The 17648-nt window shown below is 46.3% G+C and overlaps 1 protein-coding gene across 4 annotated transcripts in view; it reads right to left on the bottom strand.

Moving 5' to 3' along the window:
- LOC148030995 (midasin-like protein) overlaps window positions 1–17648 on the bottom strand; it is a 229112-nt gene that overhangs the window by 74871 nt on the left and 136593 nt on the right. For all 4 annotated transcript variants that reach the window (XM_087684534.1, XM_087684537.1, XM_087684536.1 and 1 more), the window contains exons 50-54: window positions 14709–14810; window positions 14389–14613; window positions 14060–14206; window positions 13820–13904; window positions 13597–13727 (exon numbers count right to left, since the gene is read on the bottom strand). In XM_087684534.1, coding sequence (XP_087540660.1) covers window positions 13597–13727; window positions 13820–13904; window positions 14060–14206; window positions 14389–14613; window positions 14709–14810 — 690 coding nt within the window. The remainder of the gene's footprint in view (window positions 1–13596; window positions 13728–13819; window positions 13905–14059; window positions 14207–14388; window positions 14614–14708; window positions 14811–17648) is intronic.

Here is a 17648-nt window from a genome sequence, read left to right as displayed (position 1 = left end):
CCCAGTAAGCTTCCACGTCAACCTCATTATCTAGGAGAGGCAAGAAATGGCCAAGAGCCCCTTCAACCTCAAATTCCAATTCCTCACCACCCTACGTAGAGTGTTACCTATCAAGGTGGTGGAGAAGGTGATTAACATCGAAAGCAGGCTCAGATAAAGATGGCTACAGGAGAGAAAGCAAAACCCCACATTATGGGCCACAGAAGACGTCCAATTTTGGTAAAATAAAGTTTTTGAAGCACCACGGTTTGTGCCCGGCTACGAATGCCAACCTTTTTTTTTTTCAATTAAAAAGTGGCTGATTATATTATTCAAAAAACTGATTACAACAAAGTGCTCATGCTCAACAGACTAGCTAGAGCTAATGCAAAGTCACTAATACATCACATATACAAGGCTCTCAAAGCAGTCTAGTAGGGATGGAGGCAAGAAACCTTTTTTTTTTCCCCCCGGAAGAAGGGGTGGGGTGGGGGGGGGGGATATATCGCCAACTGGGGCTGCCTGCTTGCATCACAAAGAATAGACCCTAGCCGCCCCAAGCGCGCATGAAGTGACCTCGGAGCTCCTGACGAACCCTGGACTCGCCACGCACTTGGTCCCATCGGCCACGGAGGGAGTGGATAATGGAGGTCCAGGGCTCTGCTAAGGTCGCATGTGCTGAAAGTCTCTCTCTGCCGAAGGGCTCTTGACACCGCGCCTTCCAGATATGCCATCCAGTAAGACTACCTATCATCTCCCATACCTCCAAGTGGTCTGTTGTGGGCTCTAGTACCTAGTGGATGCGTAGAGCCTCCAAACCGACCACACTGCACACGACCCTACCTCGATAATGAATATCATCTCCTGCATACTAGCCTCATACAAAAGGTGACAGCCTTGGCTGACTACCTGCCAACAAAAAGCTCCCCATGAGATATATCCAAGGCTGGGTGTTATACGACGAAGGATGCGGCATGCTCCTCTCCACACGAGTTGCGCCTCCTCACATGACCAAAGGCACTGCTTTGGGGTTTCCAAAGGCTGCTATGTGCAGAGCTTACAATCTCCCTCCTGCATCTGGGCAAGCCAACTTCCCACCACCAAGCCTCCATGTGCCACCAGCCTCCATGGGCTTCTTAGCAACCGCAAAGGCCGGCCATAGCCACTCTCCTGGATCCCACTCTAGCTCATCAAGTGGTCTGCCCTCCGAAATCCAAACGCACCACTCCCTGAGCTCCTTCCAAAAAACATAGGATCCAATCGCCATGTCTTCCCCTGAAGGCCCACCACCTGAATCCTCCTTCACGAAAGGCTGGCAATCCCCTCATCGTGCTGCCCTCTGTCAAGGGGCAAACGTCCCCCCTCGTGAACGATGAAGAAAGTGCTTTGCGGAGCACCACCCACTCTACGTGCCACCTGAAGGGGGATGCCTGCTGGCGAAAACCTAGTTGCCCATACCTCCCCGTGCTCTATCAGCTCACATATCGGGGGAGCAAACCACTCCGGAGCTATTGCTGTGTCTATCTCCCTTTTCCTTACTTCCACTCCTCTCTAGCAGCCTGATACTCGCTACAACACCTCCTCATCCGCCATCCTATACACCTCCCGCCATATCCTCATCCTACGGGCCAGACCAACCTCTCACCCAACCCACTGGATGTGGGGGCCTTCACCTATCTGTGCCCCTTCTCGATCTTAAACCTGGGGGTTCCGGATCACCGAGTAATGGTCTCTTTTCTCCTGACAACCTGGGGGCCTCTGGATTAGGGCCTTTCAGAGGCCTTGCCACATGCGGAGTAAGCTGCAAAGAAAAGGTAATCTAGGGGGGTGATCTGCACAGACATGAAGATCCATCTCAAGGACGACCTCCACTCCCTGCCAAGCCTCCGTCTACAGTCCTGAAAGCCCTCTTGCAATAGGACCTTCCAGGTCTGCCCACCTGGTGTGAGACTGCAAACAACTAGCTTGCCCAAGAGGGCCATACTCTAATACTCTGGGTCGATGTTCCCAAGCCCTCGCTCTAACCTATGTCGTATGATGGTCACCCACACCACCTTGGCCTTGGAATCCCTGAAACCATCAGACCCTGACCAAAGGAAGTTCCGTACTAGGCGGCGAAGCTGCACTACGCATGATGAGGAAAAGCACCAACACGAAGCGATGTAGCAGGCCGTTGCTAGGACCTGGTTAACCACCAAGGCTCGTCCAGCTAGTGAGAGGCGAACCGTGCTCCAGTAGGTCAGTTTCCTCCGAATAGAATCCAAGACAGGAAGAAATTGTTGGGCACGAGTGATGTCGAGTCCCAACAAGAACCCTAGGTACCGGACGGTCTACCCTCTACTCACCCATTTGAATCCCAAGTGGACGCCCCACTCCGTGCATGAGTCCGGGTCTGTGAGGAAACCAATGGGCTTTCGCCAGTTGATTTTCGCTCCCGCTGCAGAGCAGAACACGTCAAGAGCCAGCCTCACTCTCTGCAACATCAACTCATCATCCTCTATGTAGAGGGTTGTATCATCTACATACTCTGAGTCTAGCAACTCAGTCTCCTCCCTCACTGGAAGTCGGAGGCTACGTAATCCACTCACACATGACCTGAGGAAGTGAGACATCGCCTCTGCAAAGAGTAGAAACAGGTATGGGGCCAGGGGGCAACCCTATCGAACCGATCTCTCCAATCGAAACTTCTCCCCTTGCCTTCCACCTCTGAGCACCCTGTTGGTGGCTGATCTATACATGGCGGAGATCCCACGAATCCAAGCCTAGGGGGATCCCAACCTCACCATGGTGCCCTCTAAGAAATCCTAGTCCACCCTGTCATAAGCTTTCTTGAAATCCAAGAGTAGTACGGCCAGTCTCTCCCCACTGTGCTGAGCCCACTCTGTCACCTCAAAGAAGGTAAATACATTGTCAAGGATGCTCCTATCCTGGACAGAGCCTATCTATGTGTCATGGATGATATCTAGAAGCATGGGGCATAGTCGCCTACCAATCATCTTTGCCAATGCCTTATACGCCACTGGCAATAAGGTGATCGGCCTCCACTAGGAGAGCTCCAACAGGTCTCCACCTCGGGAAGAAGACTGATGAGGCCTATCGAGAGACTCCTTGGCATCTGTCCTGAAGTAAAATTCTCCTCGAAGGCCCTCAGTAGGGGGTCCTTCACCACTTCTCAGTAGGTAGTAAAGAAGGCCTTTGAGAGGCCATCCTCCCTTGCGCATTTTTGCCCATCCTGTGTATGGAAAGCCTCCTCTAATTCCTTCTTCGTGAAGGGGGCTAGGAGGGAGTGTCCCATCTCTCTGTAATGAGGGACGGGATGTGATCCCATACCTGTTGTCTACATCTTTGCTCTCTAGCTGAAACTGTCTCCTACTGGAAAAGGCGCATTTAATAGTCGTTGGCAATCTCCATCACCTCGTCTGGGCTAGAACGGGTCCTCCCATACCGATCCCGAAGGTTGCGTATCTGCTTTCCTGTGGTGCAGGGCTGGTGCACCTGGAAAAACTCCCTGCACATCATGTCCCCCTTCCGCACCCAGAAGGCTGCTGAGGTTCGGAATGAGAACTCCGAGTGCCAGTCTTCTAGGCCAGCAATGGCTGCTCGCGTGCGCATCTCCTATGCATGGAGGGTGGGATCCCCTGGTGCCTCCTGTAATAATCTCTGTGTGGCTGCAAGGTCCCGCCGGAGTGCTCTCTCTTCCTCCCAGCACTACTGCCTGGTCTGTATGGCTGCCTCTTGGCAGATTCTGCTCGACTCGGCTAGGACCTCTACAACCTCCTCTACTATCCGGTCCCTCCTGTCCCACTCTCTGGTCCAAATCTACTCTATCTATCTCGTCACCTCCTCCCTCCTATAGATCGAGTCAGGGATCCGACAGGATCGCGTGTCTAGGGCAGATGCTGGGGGGTCAAGCATCAAGAGAACCGGGCAATGATCGAACAACGTGGTGCCTGCCAACTACTCAATCTGGCCTCCACGAGAGCCACCCCACTCTCCCACATAAAACCTATCCAGCCGCTCCAACAAGACTCCACCTAGCCACCTGTATCCCCAAGAGAAGTCCAACAACCTCTCCCTCCTGTGGAAGGTAGGGTCTCTCCACGCATCATGTGCTCCGACTGCAAGCAAAAAGACCTCCCATGCCTCCTGCTCTTCCCCAGCCATGCCCTGGTAGTTTCTACCTCTACCCTGCTAGTCCTCCAAAGCCTCCAAGTTGTTGAAATCTCCTCCAACGATCTAGGAGTCCACCTCTCGATGTCCATCTGCGATCTCCACGCAGAACCTGCTACGTGCCCTAACCTCCATCAGTGCATAGACATTGAGGACTCCAATGCACGAGTCCCCAATATCCAGTCTCATCCATAGAATCCTTCCCGCCACAATCGTCCCGTGATCTCATACACAGGCGGTGAGTTTCGGGCCAATAGAGGTGCATACGCCTTCACTTCTGCCATGAGCACCTATAACGTGCTCCCAAAACATATGCGAGCTGCCCGGATGTACCTTTCCAACCCGTTGGCCATGGGTGGGGGTGAGCTTGTGCTCCTGCAAAAGCAAGATGTCAATCCGTCTAGGAAGGGCAGGCTGCAGCTCTTGTCGAACAATCAACTTCCTCGAACCATGTGCCCCACTATAGTGGACACTATTCACATTCCAAGATGCAAGGTGTAAGCTCATAGGGAAACCTGTGACTAACCGAACAGGCATCTGTTCGGTGTGGATGCTTTTAATGAGGAGGAGAGAGAGTGAGTCATGCAAGTGCGCTTTGTCGCCGATCTAGACGGTGAACTCCAGTCCCCCATGGTGGCCCTCCGCCAAACCATAGGGGTGATAGATGCACTAGGTGGCACTATCAATGCATCTATCAGCCATGCTGAGAAGCGCGCGACTCTATTCACTGGTAGAAACGGGCCGCCTGTGCCAGGGGCCACTCGATCACGTCCCTCGGAGCTCTCCACTGTAGGGGGGCTCTAAAGATAATGCTTAAGTATGGGACCTCGGCACCAGCCCACCAATTAATGTACATCATGCAACCACGCCACTGTTGTGCAAACAATACTAATCCTTCATCTCCCATCCACTGGGAGATGTGATCCGCCATCTAACTCTTCAGCTCCTCCTCAATCTCTGTGGTTGTCCATTCCCCTGAGTGAGAGGCCTAAAAAAAAGGTGTAGTTTGGTCCATCCGATGGTGCTAGTAGGTGGACCTTGCCCCTCCTTAACTTACGAATCACAAAGATCCCCACCTCTAGAGATAGTGGGAACTCTCCGCGCTCCACAACGCTCAAGTAGGACCATGGGCCACTACGGAAGAACTCCTGTGGCAACAACTGTGCCTGTCTCGGGAAGATATGGCGGGTGGCAGGGGCGAATGAGCCGGTGGTTGTGTGGGAGGGGGAAGACTGCTGGTGCACAGAGGAGGTAGGTGTGTGTGGCTCACCACCCCCTATTTGGGGGGGATATGATAGGTGGGTGGGTGGGTGGACGAGCGGTCTGTGGTGTGGGTGGAGGATGTGGAGGGCTGCAATGCTACCGGGTGGGATGGACAGGGGGAGGCTGTGGAGTGCTCTACTGAGGAGGCGTTGCACGCGCGCCTACACCCTGCTGACGAGGCTAGGTCTAATGAGCTGGCTACAACCCCCGTGTCTTCTCCCCCTCTGTAGTCTCTGGACCCGAGTAAAGCCGTCGACGTCCACCTGCGGGCCTGTCGACGGGGCCTCCTTGGCACCGAAACGCGTACAAACTACTGCCTACTGCCCAAAATCGTAGCAGTGTAAGTACTGCCCTGGTTGCCCAGTCACAATCACCTACTGCCTAAAGGAATGTCCGCCTACCTCAATCTCTAGGAACTGTGGGATATTCTTGACCTCTTTCACTGCCACCCGTACCTTTGGGACTCCTACTGCTGTCACTGCATCCGCGAAAGACGCGGGAAGGATAGTGCCGAAGAGTCGTTCAAAGTCTTCCACCAACTGGCAATACTCAATCGCCAAGCTGGGGAAAAGAAGGGTGAACCGGTGCCGAAGAAACCTGTTGTGGAGTGCAAACGCCTCCACAGTAAAGCCACTGTACCAAGGGACCATGTATATGACCCCTTTTGTGAACGCATATGGTGCACTGGCGAGTAACTCACGAGCTGCGTCTGCTGAGCTGAGCTGGACCATGAAGATCCCTTGGCCCAGTAGGGCCGCCTTCTTGATCTGTGTTGTGCCGATGCACAATGTGGAGTAAAGCCAGTCTCGAAATTGGGCCCTGGCTAGGGAATGTCCTACTACCTAACCATAAATCGATGTTTCCATTAGCTCCAACTCGGATGACTAAGAGCTGCTCCTCAAAGAGGACTACGGGCAAGGTGTTTGACTGGGGGGCACTCGTAGAGTGCGCCGGCGTCTGACCGGATGTTTCCATTGCGCGTCCCTTCTGAGAGAACTACCAATCACGTCACAGTGCTACCTCGGGGGGGGGGGGGGGGGGGGGGAGGCAAGCGGGCGAGCTGGCCGGTCCCGAGGGTGGCCAGAGGCAGGGGACGGATGTTCGACGAAGGGGGCGAACTGGCGGAAGACATAAAAAACGGGCCGCAATCTGGGGTGCAAACTGGCGGAGGCGAGGGCCGTGATCCCCATTGGGGGCGAGCGCAAGCAGACAGAGGCGAAGGGCATGAACTGGACCGGGGAGAAGGGGGGCGGATAGAGTAGTGCCGAGGTTCGCGACGATTCCTAGAGCGAATGCCAACCTACATGGATTGCCTCTTCTCTCCAAGGAAAAACCAAAGGTGGCAAGAGCTCACAAGATGCGAAGGCAACAACACAAGGGAGACACCCCTTCCTCAAATGGAACCACAAAAACCAAACCCGTCTAGCAACAACTCCCAAAAAAGGATAGGTTTTGCAGACACCACTAAAGATCTAACCATGTGGAGGAGTATTGTATCAAGGCCCAAGGTCTCCCATATAAGAAACCACACCACACCAGACTGCCATGATTGCCTCCACTTCTATTGGATAATCCAGTGGAGCTATGTGTCCCATTGCTACCCCATCTCCTCCTTCTAGCATAGTTGCCGCTGAACATGTGGAACATGAACAACCTCAATAATCCATATCTTTCACTACATTGAAGGATAAGTTGATTTGTCTACTAGCTCCTTTCCCATGCCACTCTGCTTGCATTCTGAGGTCTCCCTCCGCAACTCCACCTAGGAAAACTCGCATCCCCTAGACCTCTTAGTTTCTTAGGCTCATGCGTCAAGCTCATAGGTTACTTTCTACTTAGTTTTTCATTTTTCTATCTTCTGTTGCATTCACTCATAGAGACACACTCATTGCGTATCTTTCACTCAGCTGTACTTTTTTAGGTTTGTTTCATTTTGATGCATCTCACTATTAGCCTTTGTTTTCAAATTTTGATCTCTTATAGGGTTGTGTATTTCAATGTAGAATTAACATTCAAGTTTGCATCCGTTCTTCTTGGGCCAAAGCCATTGGATGTACACCATTCCTCTCGTGATTTCAACTTTCTCGGAGATTTGCTCTTCTACCAACATGGCAGCTTCTTGTCCAAAGGTGGATTGTGTAATATCTCTCTTGATGCCATCATGGTATTGACTTCAATCTTGCTCTTCGAGTCGAGGTGCTTCATCCTTATCTTCATCTTCATCTATCACCATACTTCTTCGCACCACATGAAGACTCACATCAAGGTCCTCTTACTCCTTACGCCTTAACACTAAGGGTTGATAGGAGGTTCCTACCCTTGGTATTCTACAAGCTTTAGCACTTGTCTTTGACATCAACCTTCCCTCCCTACTGTACCTCTCCCTTTGCATTGAATTATCCTCATCGCCTTTGTTAAAGGGCACTTAGGCAAGTAAACAATTTTCCCAAGAGGAACACCGTCCAAGTGGCACCTCTACTGCATGTGCCTTCTCATCATGTAGCACAACCCCTCAGTGGATCCTAAGCTATCTCTACCAATGGTTCTTTACCACCACATCACTAATTTCTTCACACCTTTCTCTTGTCATTGACACTCAGCAATGGTTGGGATAGCTTGTTTGTTTTGTGATGTGTTGGCCCTACCCATTTCTTTTTATTCTCCCCACGGAGCACAAATTCTTGACAGGCCGCAAACTATATCTAGGTAGTCGATCTACCTTTGCAAGTCCTAGTAGGCCACTTGGTAGCCAATGAGCATCATTTATCAGATGCCTTGGCCTCTCTAGGATGATCGCTTGGGCTTCCTTGTGACAATAGCCATTGCCTCTATAGTCTTGCTAGGCCATTGGGAGGCCAACATGCACCCTTTGTTCAAAGCCCTAGATACTTTTGGGCTTGAACACCTTTGGTACATATGGGCTTAAGCTTTTTCTTACAGCCCCTTTCTCATTCCAATTTTGGCCCTAAGAGGAGGTGTTGTGTTGGGCTAAGAAGGCATTGCAAACTGATTAGCTCTTCAAAGCAGCCTCAAAACATATAAATTACCAAAACTTTCATTTAACAATGTGCCTTCCTAGAGAATTTCTGCATCCCATATGCAAAACACTAATTTGGGAGGATCCTTCTACATCTATAAATAAACAGACTGCCCACCATTCCCTCTATCCTTGTTTTGCAGATTACACTCACAGCCCACACACACTCTACTATTGTTGGCACCCAATTTCCAACCTGCAGCCCACATCCATCTGCTGCCCAATCATCATCAAGTGCTGCCATGTCATCTTCAGCCTATCCTCTGCTATAGGCGACAACTTCTAGCTACTACTGCAATAGCTCCAGACTGCCCCAAACTACTATGCTTCTTTGTTCCGCTTGCTACCGGAGTGATCTGCATCATCACCAGGGTCAGACAGCCTTCGTTTTCAGTATTGCAGGCCCCGACACTCTCCAACAACCTCCTCCAACTATCGCCCAACTCCATTCCAGTGCGCAGTTTTCAGCTGTGCTCACTGGTTCACTATTGCATGTACAAGTTTGCAGCATCCAAGGCACTGCATTTTGGTTACCAATGTACTACCATACACTTTTCCACACTCCTACAACTCCAATTGGTGGTTTCAAGATCCATCTCCTGTAGACGTGTACTTTCACACTCTGCCCTTGAACATTCGGTACACTCTTCCATTCATCTGCCGCAATGATTTATTCGCTTCTCTCTCTATTTCTTTGTTTTTGTTTTGTTTTTTTTGCATTTTTTGCGGTTGAGTTTTAAGTTTTGAGTTTTGTGTTTAGGGTTTGTGCTTATTGAACTACAACCTAAGTTATTGTGTTTTAGTCATGGGTGTACACCCTATGTTTTCTCTATGCAAACCCTAGCATATCTTCACACCTCATGCTGCAAATCTGAAGGAGTTACAAATATTCCTTGGTTTGGTGGATTTAACCACAAACTCATTAAAGATTATGCTAAGATAGTTGTTCCTATGGCAAACCAATTGAAAGCTCAAGGTTGCACTCTCTCTTGGAGTGAACAACAACACACTTTTGATAAACTCAAAATACGTATTACTAATGTACCAATGCTAGCTAAAGTGGATCCACACAAACTATTTGTAGTGGAAACTGATAATACTACCACAACCATTGGGATGTGCTAGTCCAAGAAGGTAGAATTGTGGCTTCTTAAACTGAAAGGCCAGATAAGCATAGAAACATGGGATGGCTATTCCGACCTGTAGAAACAGCCTAACGCATTCCAAACCGTCCCAAGAGGTGAAGCGGCCAAGGAACGTTTCTTGACACACTTCCTCTGGCTGGCCAAAAATTGATATTTTTTCTATTCTCTCTCTCTCTCTGGCTGAAGACTCCCAAGTGTCAAGACAAGTCACAAGCCAATCATAGGTCTATGCAAGGTTCCTATTTGATTACATCAACTCTTGCAAATCACTATCAAATTTCAGCCATGTCCTCAATTCCAAGGTAATCACTCATCTTTTTCGCCTAATTTGAAGGGAAATTGGGGTAATTTGAGCATTTGGAGCAATTTAGGGCATTTTGGAGCTATGGGTGTAATCTAGTCAATTTTGGGTTATTTATGGTAATTTGGAGCATCAAGGGTTATTGGGGCAATTAGAGAGGCATTTGAGGCATTTCAGAATTTGGAGCAATCAAGGCATGGGACATTCAAGGCAATTTGGGCATTTTGTAGCACTGAAAGGCTATTACAGCAATTTATGGCAATTTGGAGCATTTGGGAGCAATTCAAGACATGAAGGGCATATCTAAAACATTTGGGGCACTTATGATATGTGCCATTCCCTGCATTCTTGTTCCCTAACCTTGGGCCTTCCCCCCATTCTAGAGGGTCCCGTTCCCCATTCCAAGGAACTATGTAGATAAGACCAAGTAAAATTAGTCTATTTATGAACATGAGCTCTATGCAATTCTCTATGCTTTGAAAAAGTGGAACCATTATCTATATGGCGGTATATTTAAGGTGGTATTTCATCAAGAGAGTATCAAATGCCCCATTACCCAACAAGATTTCAAAGAAACCTATTGCCTAACAAGATTTCAAAGGAAGAAAGGCTAGATGGGCTAAATACTGTCAAGAGTCTAACTAGACGCTACAATATCGCAAGGATCAATATAACATTGTAGAGCTGATGCTCTAAGCAGAATCCCTAAGGTTGACACTCTCATTTACAGTGTTGAAGAGTAATCTATTAAAACCTCTACAAAGAAAATGTGACAAGAACGAGTCTTATACAAAGGTGTGCAATGTGGTTAAAAAAAGGGATCCCTAACCAATCCATGCACAAGATGCGAATTCCACAAGGGCTCCTCTCTTACAAGTAATGACCTCAATCCATGGAAGAACTTCACCCTTGATGATGAAGATATAGACCCCAAGACTCAAACACATGGTGCTATATTCTTTATGAGTGTCATGATAATCCTCATGCAGGTCATCCACAAATAAGAACATACTTGCAGCCATGCATTGTACGGTACTGTTAATACCATAAAATTCATACTATATGATATGATGCATATCCGTACAAATTTATGCGGTAACACAAATCGTTTCTCGCCACCACATCTGCCGTGTTTCTCTGTGTTCATGCGCAAAGAGGGGAGAGAGGGAGGAAGAGAGCCGGGCACCCTTGGATTCCATCCAGCTGACACCCATGTTTGACTATCGACCCTTCCTTGATTGTTTGACCATTCTCTCATCTACAAAAGGCAATCCTCTCCTCCATGCTTCCATACAAATTTAGCAAGCATCTGCCATTCTCATCTCCCTCTCTTCAATCTTCAATCTCAATGGTGATTTGTGATTCGTGAGACTCTAGCCTCTCACTCACTCCTCTTCCCACACCCTATATCAAGGCTCAAGGCTTAAGCCTCTCCCATCCCCTCTCTCTCACTCATGCTCTTTCAACTTTACCCCAAACCTCTCCCTCTCTTTCAACTTTCAAGAGTCAAGACTCACGCATCTCACTCTCTCTCAAGTCTCTACATCCAACATTAGCACCATGACATTGAGAAGCACCAAACCTATAATTTTTCGTCATAGTCTATAGATTCATAAATCTCTCTCTTTTTTGCATCTACTATCATTGTATCCACATGCCACTATGATCCATTATCCATGTATACTAGTCTTTAGACTCTAGTTGTATGATGTATCACATGTTGTACGCAGCACATGCGACCATGAGGTCCACCCTCATGTATTCATCTTATTTTGTAATGAAATGGCTATTTCCACTCTAAACATGTGTTCTATCATTTAATGATTTATGGTTTCCTTTTAGATCAAGTTTTTTTCCGTACAAATATTGTACCGTACATTGTAAATTCATAAGGTACCATTTAGTACCATATTTTATCATACCGTATCATATCGCACACCTGACAACTATGGATAAGAAAGACCTATACACATGTACGGAGACACTTTTATTGTTCTAGAATGCATAAGGATATAAAACAACATGTTCCTCAATGCAAAGAATGTCAAGCGAACAAAGCCAAGCATCTCGAGGTAGTTGGGTTTTTGCATCCTTTAGAGATTTCTAATGCAAGTGGACCTAGGCAAAGCGAATTTACTAACATTATATGAAGTCGGAACCGCTTCTAAGTTGTGACCATTGAGGGAAACAACTTCATCCAATGAAGGCCGTGATTTTAACTTTGAGTCAGAGATCAGTTTAGATAGTGACCAGGAAAATTCCTTTTGTGCCTAAAACCTGACACACCAAAGGGGATCTTGAAGTCGACCTGCGATGCAAAAGGTTAAAGACAGAGAGGAGAAAGAAGACAACAAACATTGATGTTGAAAAATAGAAAAAGCTGCAGGGATGATTCAAAAAATCTAAAGTATGGACCAGTTCCTAAGTTATCTCTGAGGTATTGTCACTCATTTACAATCCTTAAACGCGTTCATGAAGTGGTCCATTTACAATCTTGTTTTTACTTGTATGAGGACAGCGAGGCCTCAACCATTTCAAGATATGGTTTGTCTAAAATCTCGCCTGTGCATTTCTATATATGGTTTGTCTAAAATCTTGTTTGCCTCTACCATTCTAAGATAAAAACCATCAAGTTGAGTACTCTTGCTGTATTTACTTTACTGGCTAACAACTCGTTTGAACATACATACATTCTTTATGACTCATGGGTGATTCACATAGGTTGGAATCACCTAATGGCTCAAATTTCTAGGCACAAGCATACGCAGCTGATTCATTTGTGACAAAGAGAGCATTGGAAGCATTTGAAATGGTGGCTGAAGATCAATTTTTTTAGTTGCTAGCTGCCTGTAATGTTTGAGCAAGAATGGGAAACTGCATATTCACCTAGAATAGTGTACTCAAATATAATGGCTTAAATCTGATTTTGTCTTCCACTCATCATATATCAAGAAAACTACAGCATGACATAAAGTGATAAGATTACTAGAGGTAAATGGATTGAGCTCCTTAAACTGCATGGCAAGCTCAATATCTTAACATCCACTATCCCTTCACAAGAAAAGCTTCCTTGTTGGTTGAATTTGTTCAGCAAAGGCGGCCCTGGTCATAGATGCTTGCTACCATGTGCATGAAGATGTCTTCTGCAACCTTTGAGAATTGGGACTTGATTTCATTAGGGGGATTATTAAGCTAACATGTGTGCACACATGCATGCATGCTCATTTGAGGTGCCTCACACAAGAAAGTGAAGTATTTCCAAAGAGAAAAAAGATAAAACAAAACAAAACAAAAGATTTGTGCACGAGTGGGTGCATGGATGGATGCGTGTGTGTGCATGAGTGGTCTACAAAGTAGCCATTTCTAAAATCATTCATGTCTTCTCTCCATAGCTTGCACAAGCATGACATAAGTAATTTCATGGTAGGATCCATCCAGCCAGACCAGAAGTTCTTAACCCAAATTCGCATACTTTGGGATGTCCATTACTACCTCCAAAGAATAAAAAGGAAACAATCGATGTTACAAAGGAGTTCATAATGTGCCACCACAATCACATAATTAACATCAGAATTATTACTAGATGCAGATTTGGACACAGTGCACACTAGCAATGGAGGAAGAGAAAACATAAGTTGTTAGATCAGACCATTCAAACTACCTACTGATATGATCCTTGCACCAAGGAGAAGGAAACGCACCTTATAAATGTTGAAGTCTTTCCTGTTTTCCACACAAGATGAAACAAGACTGTTATGCTCCATAGATACTCTTAACATGTGAGCTGACATTAGCCTCTTATCTATATTTGAAGGCAATAGAGCCCCTATACCTAGATATACACATGGAAACATTCTTAGCTCAACACCCTATTCCACGGCTGACAACAGAATAAGAATACAAAATCCACATCAGCAACCCTACCATTTAGAAGTTTATTTCCCATTTCATATGCAAGAGAGAAGTCTTGCAACTTTTGATCCTCACTAATGACTGCATGCACTGGATTCTGCATATGCAGTAGCAGTTTAGTTTCAAATACAGGATTATAAGGTACAGAACAGTTTGAACAAGAGACATGCAAGACGCATAAGCACCAAGTGACAATTAACTCTCCAGCAGTGAATTTGAACCACCATCAAACTGCCTCAAGGCAATTTATACCTTCTGACAATTTCTGTCAAATGCAAAAATTTGAGCCTCAAGACTTGTCACTTCTCTGCTCAAAATATCCTGACATGCTTCCCAATCTTGTTCTGAAATAAATGACTGTCCAGCTCCCATGCGAGTCATTTCCTCATCCAATGCACTCTGAACAGAACACAGTAGCATTTTACTTACTTTAGCAAGACTCTTATGTTTTCTGAGTATCTCACAGCAAAAGACATCCATTTTGCATTTTGGAACTTTGAACCTGGTGCTTGAACAAGTTTGGAATTAGCACTCCCACGAAAACAAGAGACAAACAAGATCTTTTCACAAGCTTAACATACATTTTGAGTGCTGCTATCAGAAGTTTCACTGTTTGTTACAGCAGTTCTCAAGTAATCCGGAAACATATTTCTGAAAGAGGCATCTTCACCATCAGGCTCTAAATCCACTGTATGAATTTGATGCTTGAACTGTATCAAGGAATCATTCTTCGCCTTTTTAGCATCAATTTCACCTCTTAAATCCTTCCAGAACACTGAAACCGCCTTCAGCAATTTCACAGCAGTCTGAAAAATAATGTAGCATATTACGCATCTGCAGCAAATGCTTCTTAAAAAAAGTAACCCAGATAGACAGCATATGAAAATATTCTCATGATTACATTTAAAGAGGTCCCACTAAGCAACCCAGTGTGTATCACGTTGCTCCTTAGATGTCCAATGGCCCATCGGAAAACCTTGATGCGAAATTGAATAGCAGCACACTGAAAAAGGAGCTCATATCAGGAAAAGGGAAAACAGAGCAAAATTTTATGAAAGACGGGAAATAATGTCATTCTACTAGACCATAATGTTATCTTTTAAAAATTTTCTATTTGGTACATCCAGAAAAAACCTTACATTACCTGAAAGGATTTTCTTTGACATGTTCTAATCCTTCAGATGTCTTGGGCTTTTGCCTTTTCTAAACAAGAGAAGGTTGATTTTTGGAGCATGGCCTTGAAAGGAAAACCCCTACCTGAATATTGCACTATGAAGGTACAATACATGGTCTAAGTGTTGAAGGGGATTTCAGTCCCCAATGCCTCTGTTGAAGCATCTGGCAATCTATTTGCAAGGTTAATTTTTCTGGTTTTTTGAATTTTCTCAAGGAGAGATTTCTATTAATCAACACCTTTGTCAAAATAAAATAAGGTATATAATCCCAACGCAAGCCCTGAATAGGACATAAATTTACAAAACCACCCTCAAAATTCTCCTACAAACCATAATACAAGAGCTGTGTGCACCCTACTCTACGGTCAAGATCCCAAATCATTATAATATGACAATGATCTCAGAGAGATAACTGCACAAATATGGAGGGCTAGATCTTTTCTGGTTTGTCTGTAGCTAGAGACTTGCATGACAGCCTCCAGGAGATCAGCCTCTTCTTGAGAGATGCAGCCTCCAGGAGGTCAGTCTTCTCGGGATGGAGAGGACTGCTAATCATTGGCTGCAGTCCAGAATGAGGTGAGACATCCTAGCAGCAGATGGATGGCTAAGAGGATGCATGTTGCTCAAGCGGAGATTAAGATGGATCAGTGTATAGATCCAGTTCCAGAGCTTTCTACTGGACTCAAGTTGGAGACCGTTAATAGGGATCCACGACTAGACCCCTAAGACACGAGAGACAGAGAGATGGTATGGCAAAGCATTGAGAGGGTTGTCACGGACAAAATGAGCCAGCACCTGATGGCTACTTTCATGCAGAAACTTGAGCAGCCCTTTGAAGCCATCCACGGTAGTCTTCATGAAGTGGTCTCTGTGGTAAGACATCTTCGAGGGGAGGGGCTGCCTGGGTAATAGCTATGTATGTTGTATGTACAGCTGACAGAAATCCTGTCACGTGACCAAGTTCCTCTCTGTTTGGGAGAGGTTTCTGAAGGGGTGGTGGTGCTCGATGCCAATCCCATATCCAATAAGCCACAGCTCAATCTGTGCATATACCATGAGGTCTCCTGTCCTGCCTGAGCTAGCCGCCTAGAGGCCTCAAAGGCCCTCCGAGGTAGTCTATCTGGGTGCATGTCACGTACTGTCTATGAAGCTAATGGTCTGAAAGGGGGCCCCATTATCATGGGGGATGCACTGAACTCGGTTCTAATGATCTCATGTGTTACTGATGGTTTGCTGTCATCCATGAGAGCATAATGATCTATGGTCTCTCGATCTGCGTCCATAGGTGTGTAGCCAAGACCGGGATCCAAATAGGTGCACCATACATCATGGCTGGTGTGACCACTTTATCAAATAGTCATCTCCGTGTAGGAGGCTCTTGGAAGTGTGTCTGGTGGCACTCTCTCCCCATGATGGCAAATGTTGTGTATCCTCATGTGAGTCTGTATATGGCTGTCTATGTCATGGTAAATGATTGAATCTCCCAGCAAGCAAATGTAGTGGAAGTGATCCCTACGTAGATATATGAGTCCACAACCTCCACATGTTGGCTGCTAGAGTGAAGACTAATCTCCTCCTCACTAGGGCTAATGTGTGGAAGATCAAGATCTTGGAATTCCCAAGATTAACCATCGATCCGCAAGCTATGTGCATAAGTCATGAAGGGCGTGGAGATGCTGTTGTAGACCTTCCTCTTCGATTCAAAGACCAAAACAATATCATCAACATAAAGCAAAATGGACACAAGTATACTTGCTATCTCTATCCCGTTGCCACCTCCTCCGGTGATGTGATCATTTATCTCCTCGATGTAGAGATCAAAGAGTGTCGAGGAAAAAGGACAACGCTACTTCCCTCCAATGGTGCTAGAGACAATCTCTGAAAGTACTCTTGGGAATCTCACTCATATCTAATGGGATCCCAACTATCTACAACCTCTTTAATAGTCTATCTCGTGGAATTGTATCAAAGGCTTTCCAGAAATTTACAAAGCAGCAATAAAGCCTCCTCTTTTTCATTTTTTCTTACTCAAACGTGCTCCTCAAGGTGAAAATGTGTTTGAGTGTAGAGAACCCCCGTCGGAAACCAGCCCATCCTACTACTCTCAATCTCCCTCCCTCTACATATGCAATAAGTTTTGCCTCTAGCACTGCTCCATATATCTTTGCCAGTGTGTGGTACACCATGATGGACCTAAAGTTACATAGCTCTAGGGGGTCTCCAAGCTTGTGGATGGGCACGATGGTCTGCATCGTCCACTCCTCTCGAAAGCCCTCTACTAGAGCCCTACTAAACATAAAGCCATGGAGTTGAATCAAATGTCCAGTATATATATGAAGTGCTTACATTGTATACCTATGTAATCCATTGATTATCGATGATGTAGACGTTGGATCACTCTCCCCACCATATCATGTGTGAAGAAGATGGATGTGGTAGGGCGAGGCTTTGGTGCGTGGGGAATCGATGGCAAGTGTGGAATATCATATAGTCCATTTGCATGGGAGTGCCAAGACTCCAGGTCACTGATGGGTGTAGGCGGCATGGCTTCGACAATCTGCACCATGCTATGGCTACGTCTATGCTCATAAATAAATGGTATAGATTTCAATACTTTCCCTCCTCATATCCTCATCGTTTACAACAAGTCAAGGTCCTTATCTCTG

The sequence above is a fragment of the Lygodium microphyllum genome, chromosome 9 (assembly GCF_053477565.2).
Source record: "Lygodium microphyllum isolate KBCC chromosome 9, Lygodium_microphyllum_v1.1.10, whole genome shotgun sequence".
Classification (NCBI taxonomy): domain Eukaryota; kingdom Viridiplantae; phylum Streptophyta; class Polypodiopsida; order Schizaeales; family Lygodiaceae; genus Lygodium; species Lygodium microphyllum.
Note: the sequence above shows the minus strand (reverse complement) of the source record. Positions and strands in the feature narration are given on the sequence as shown.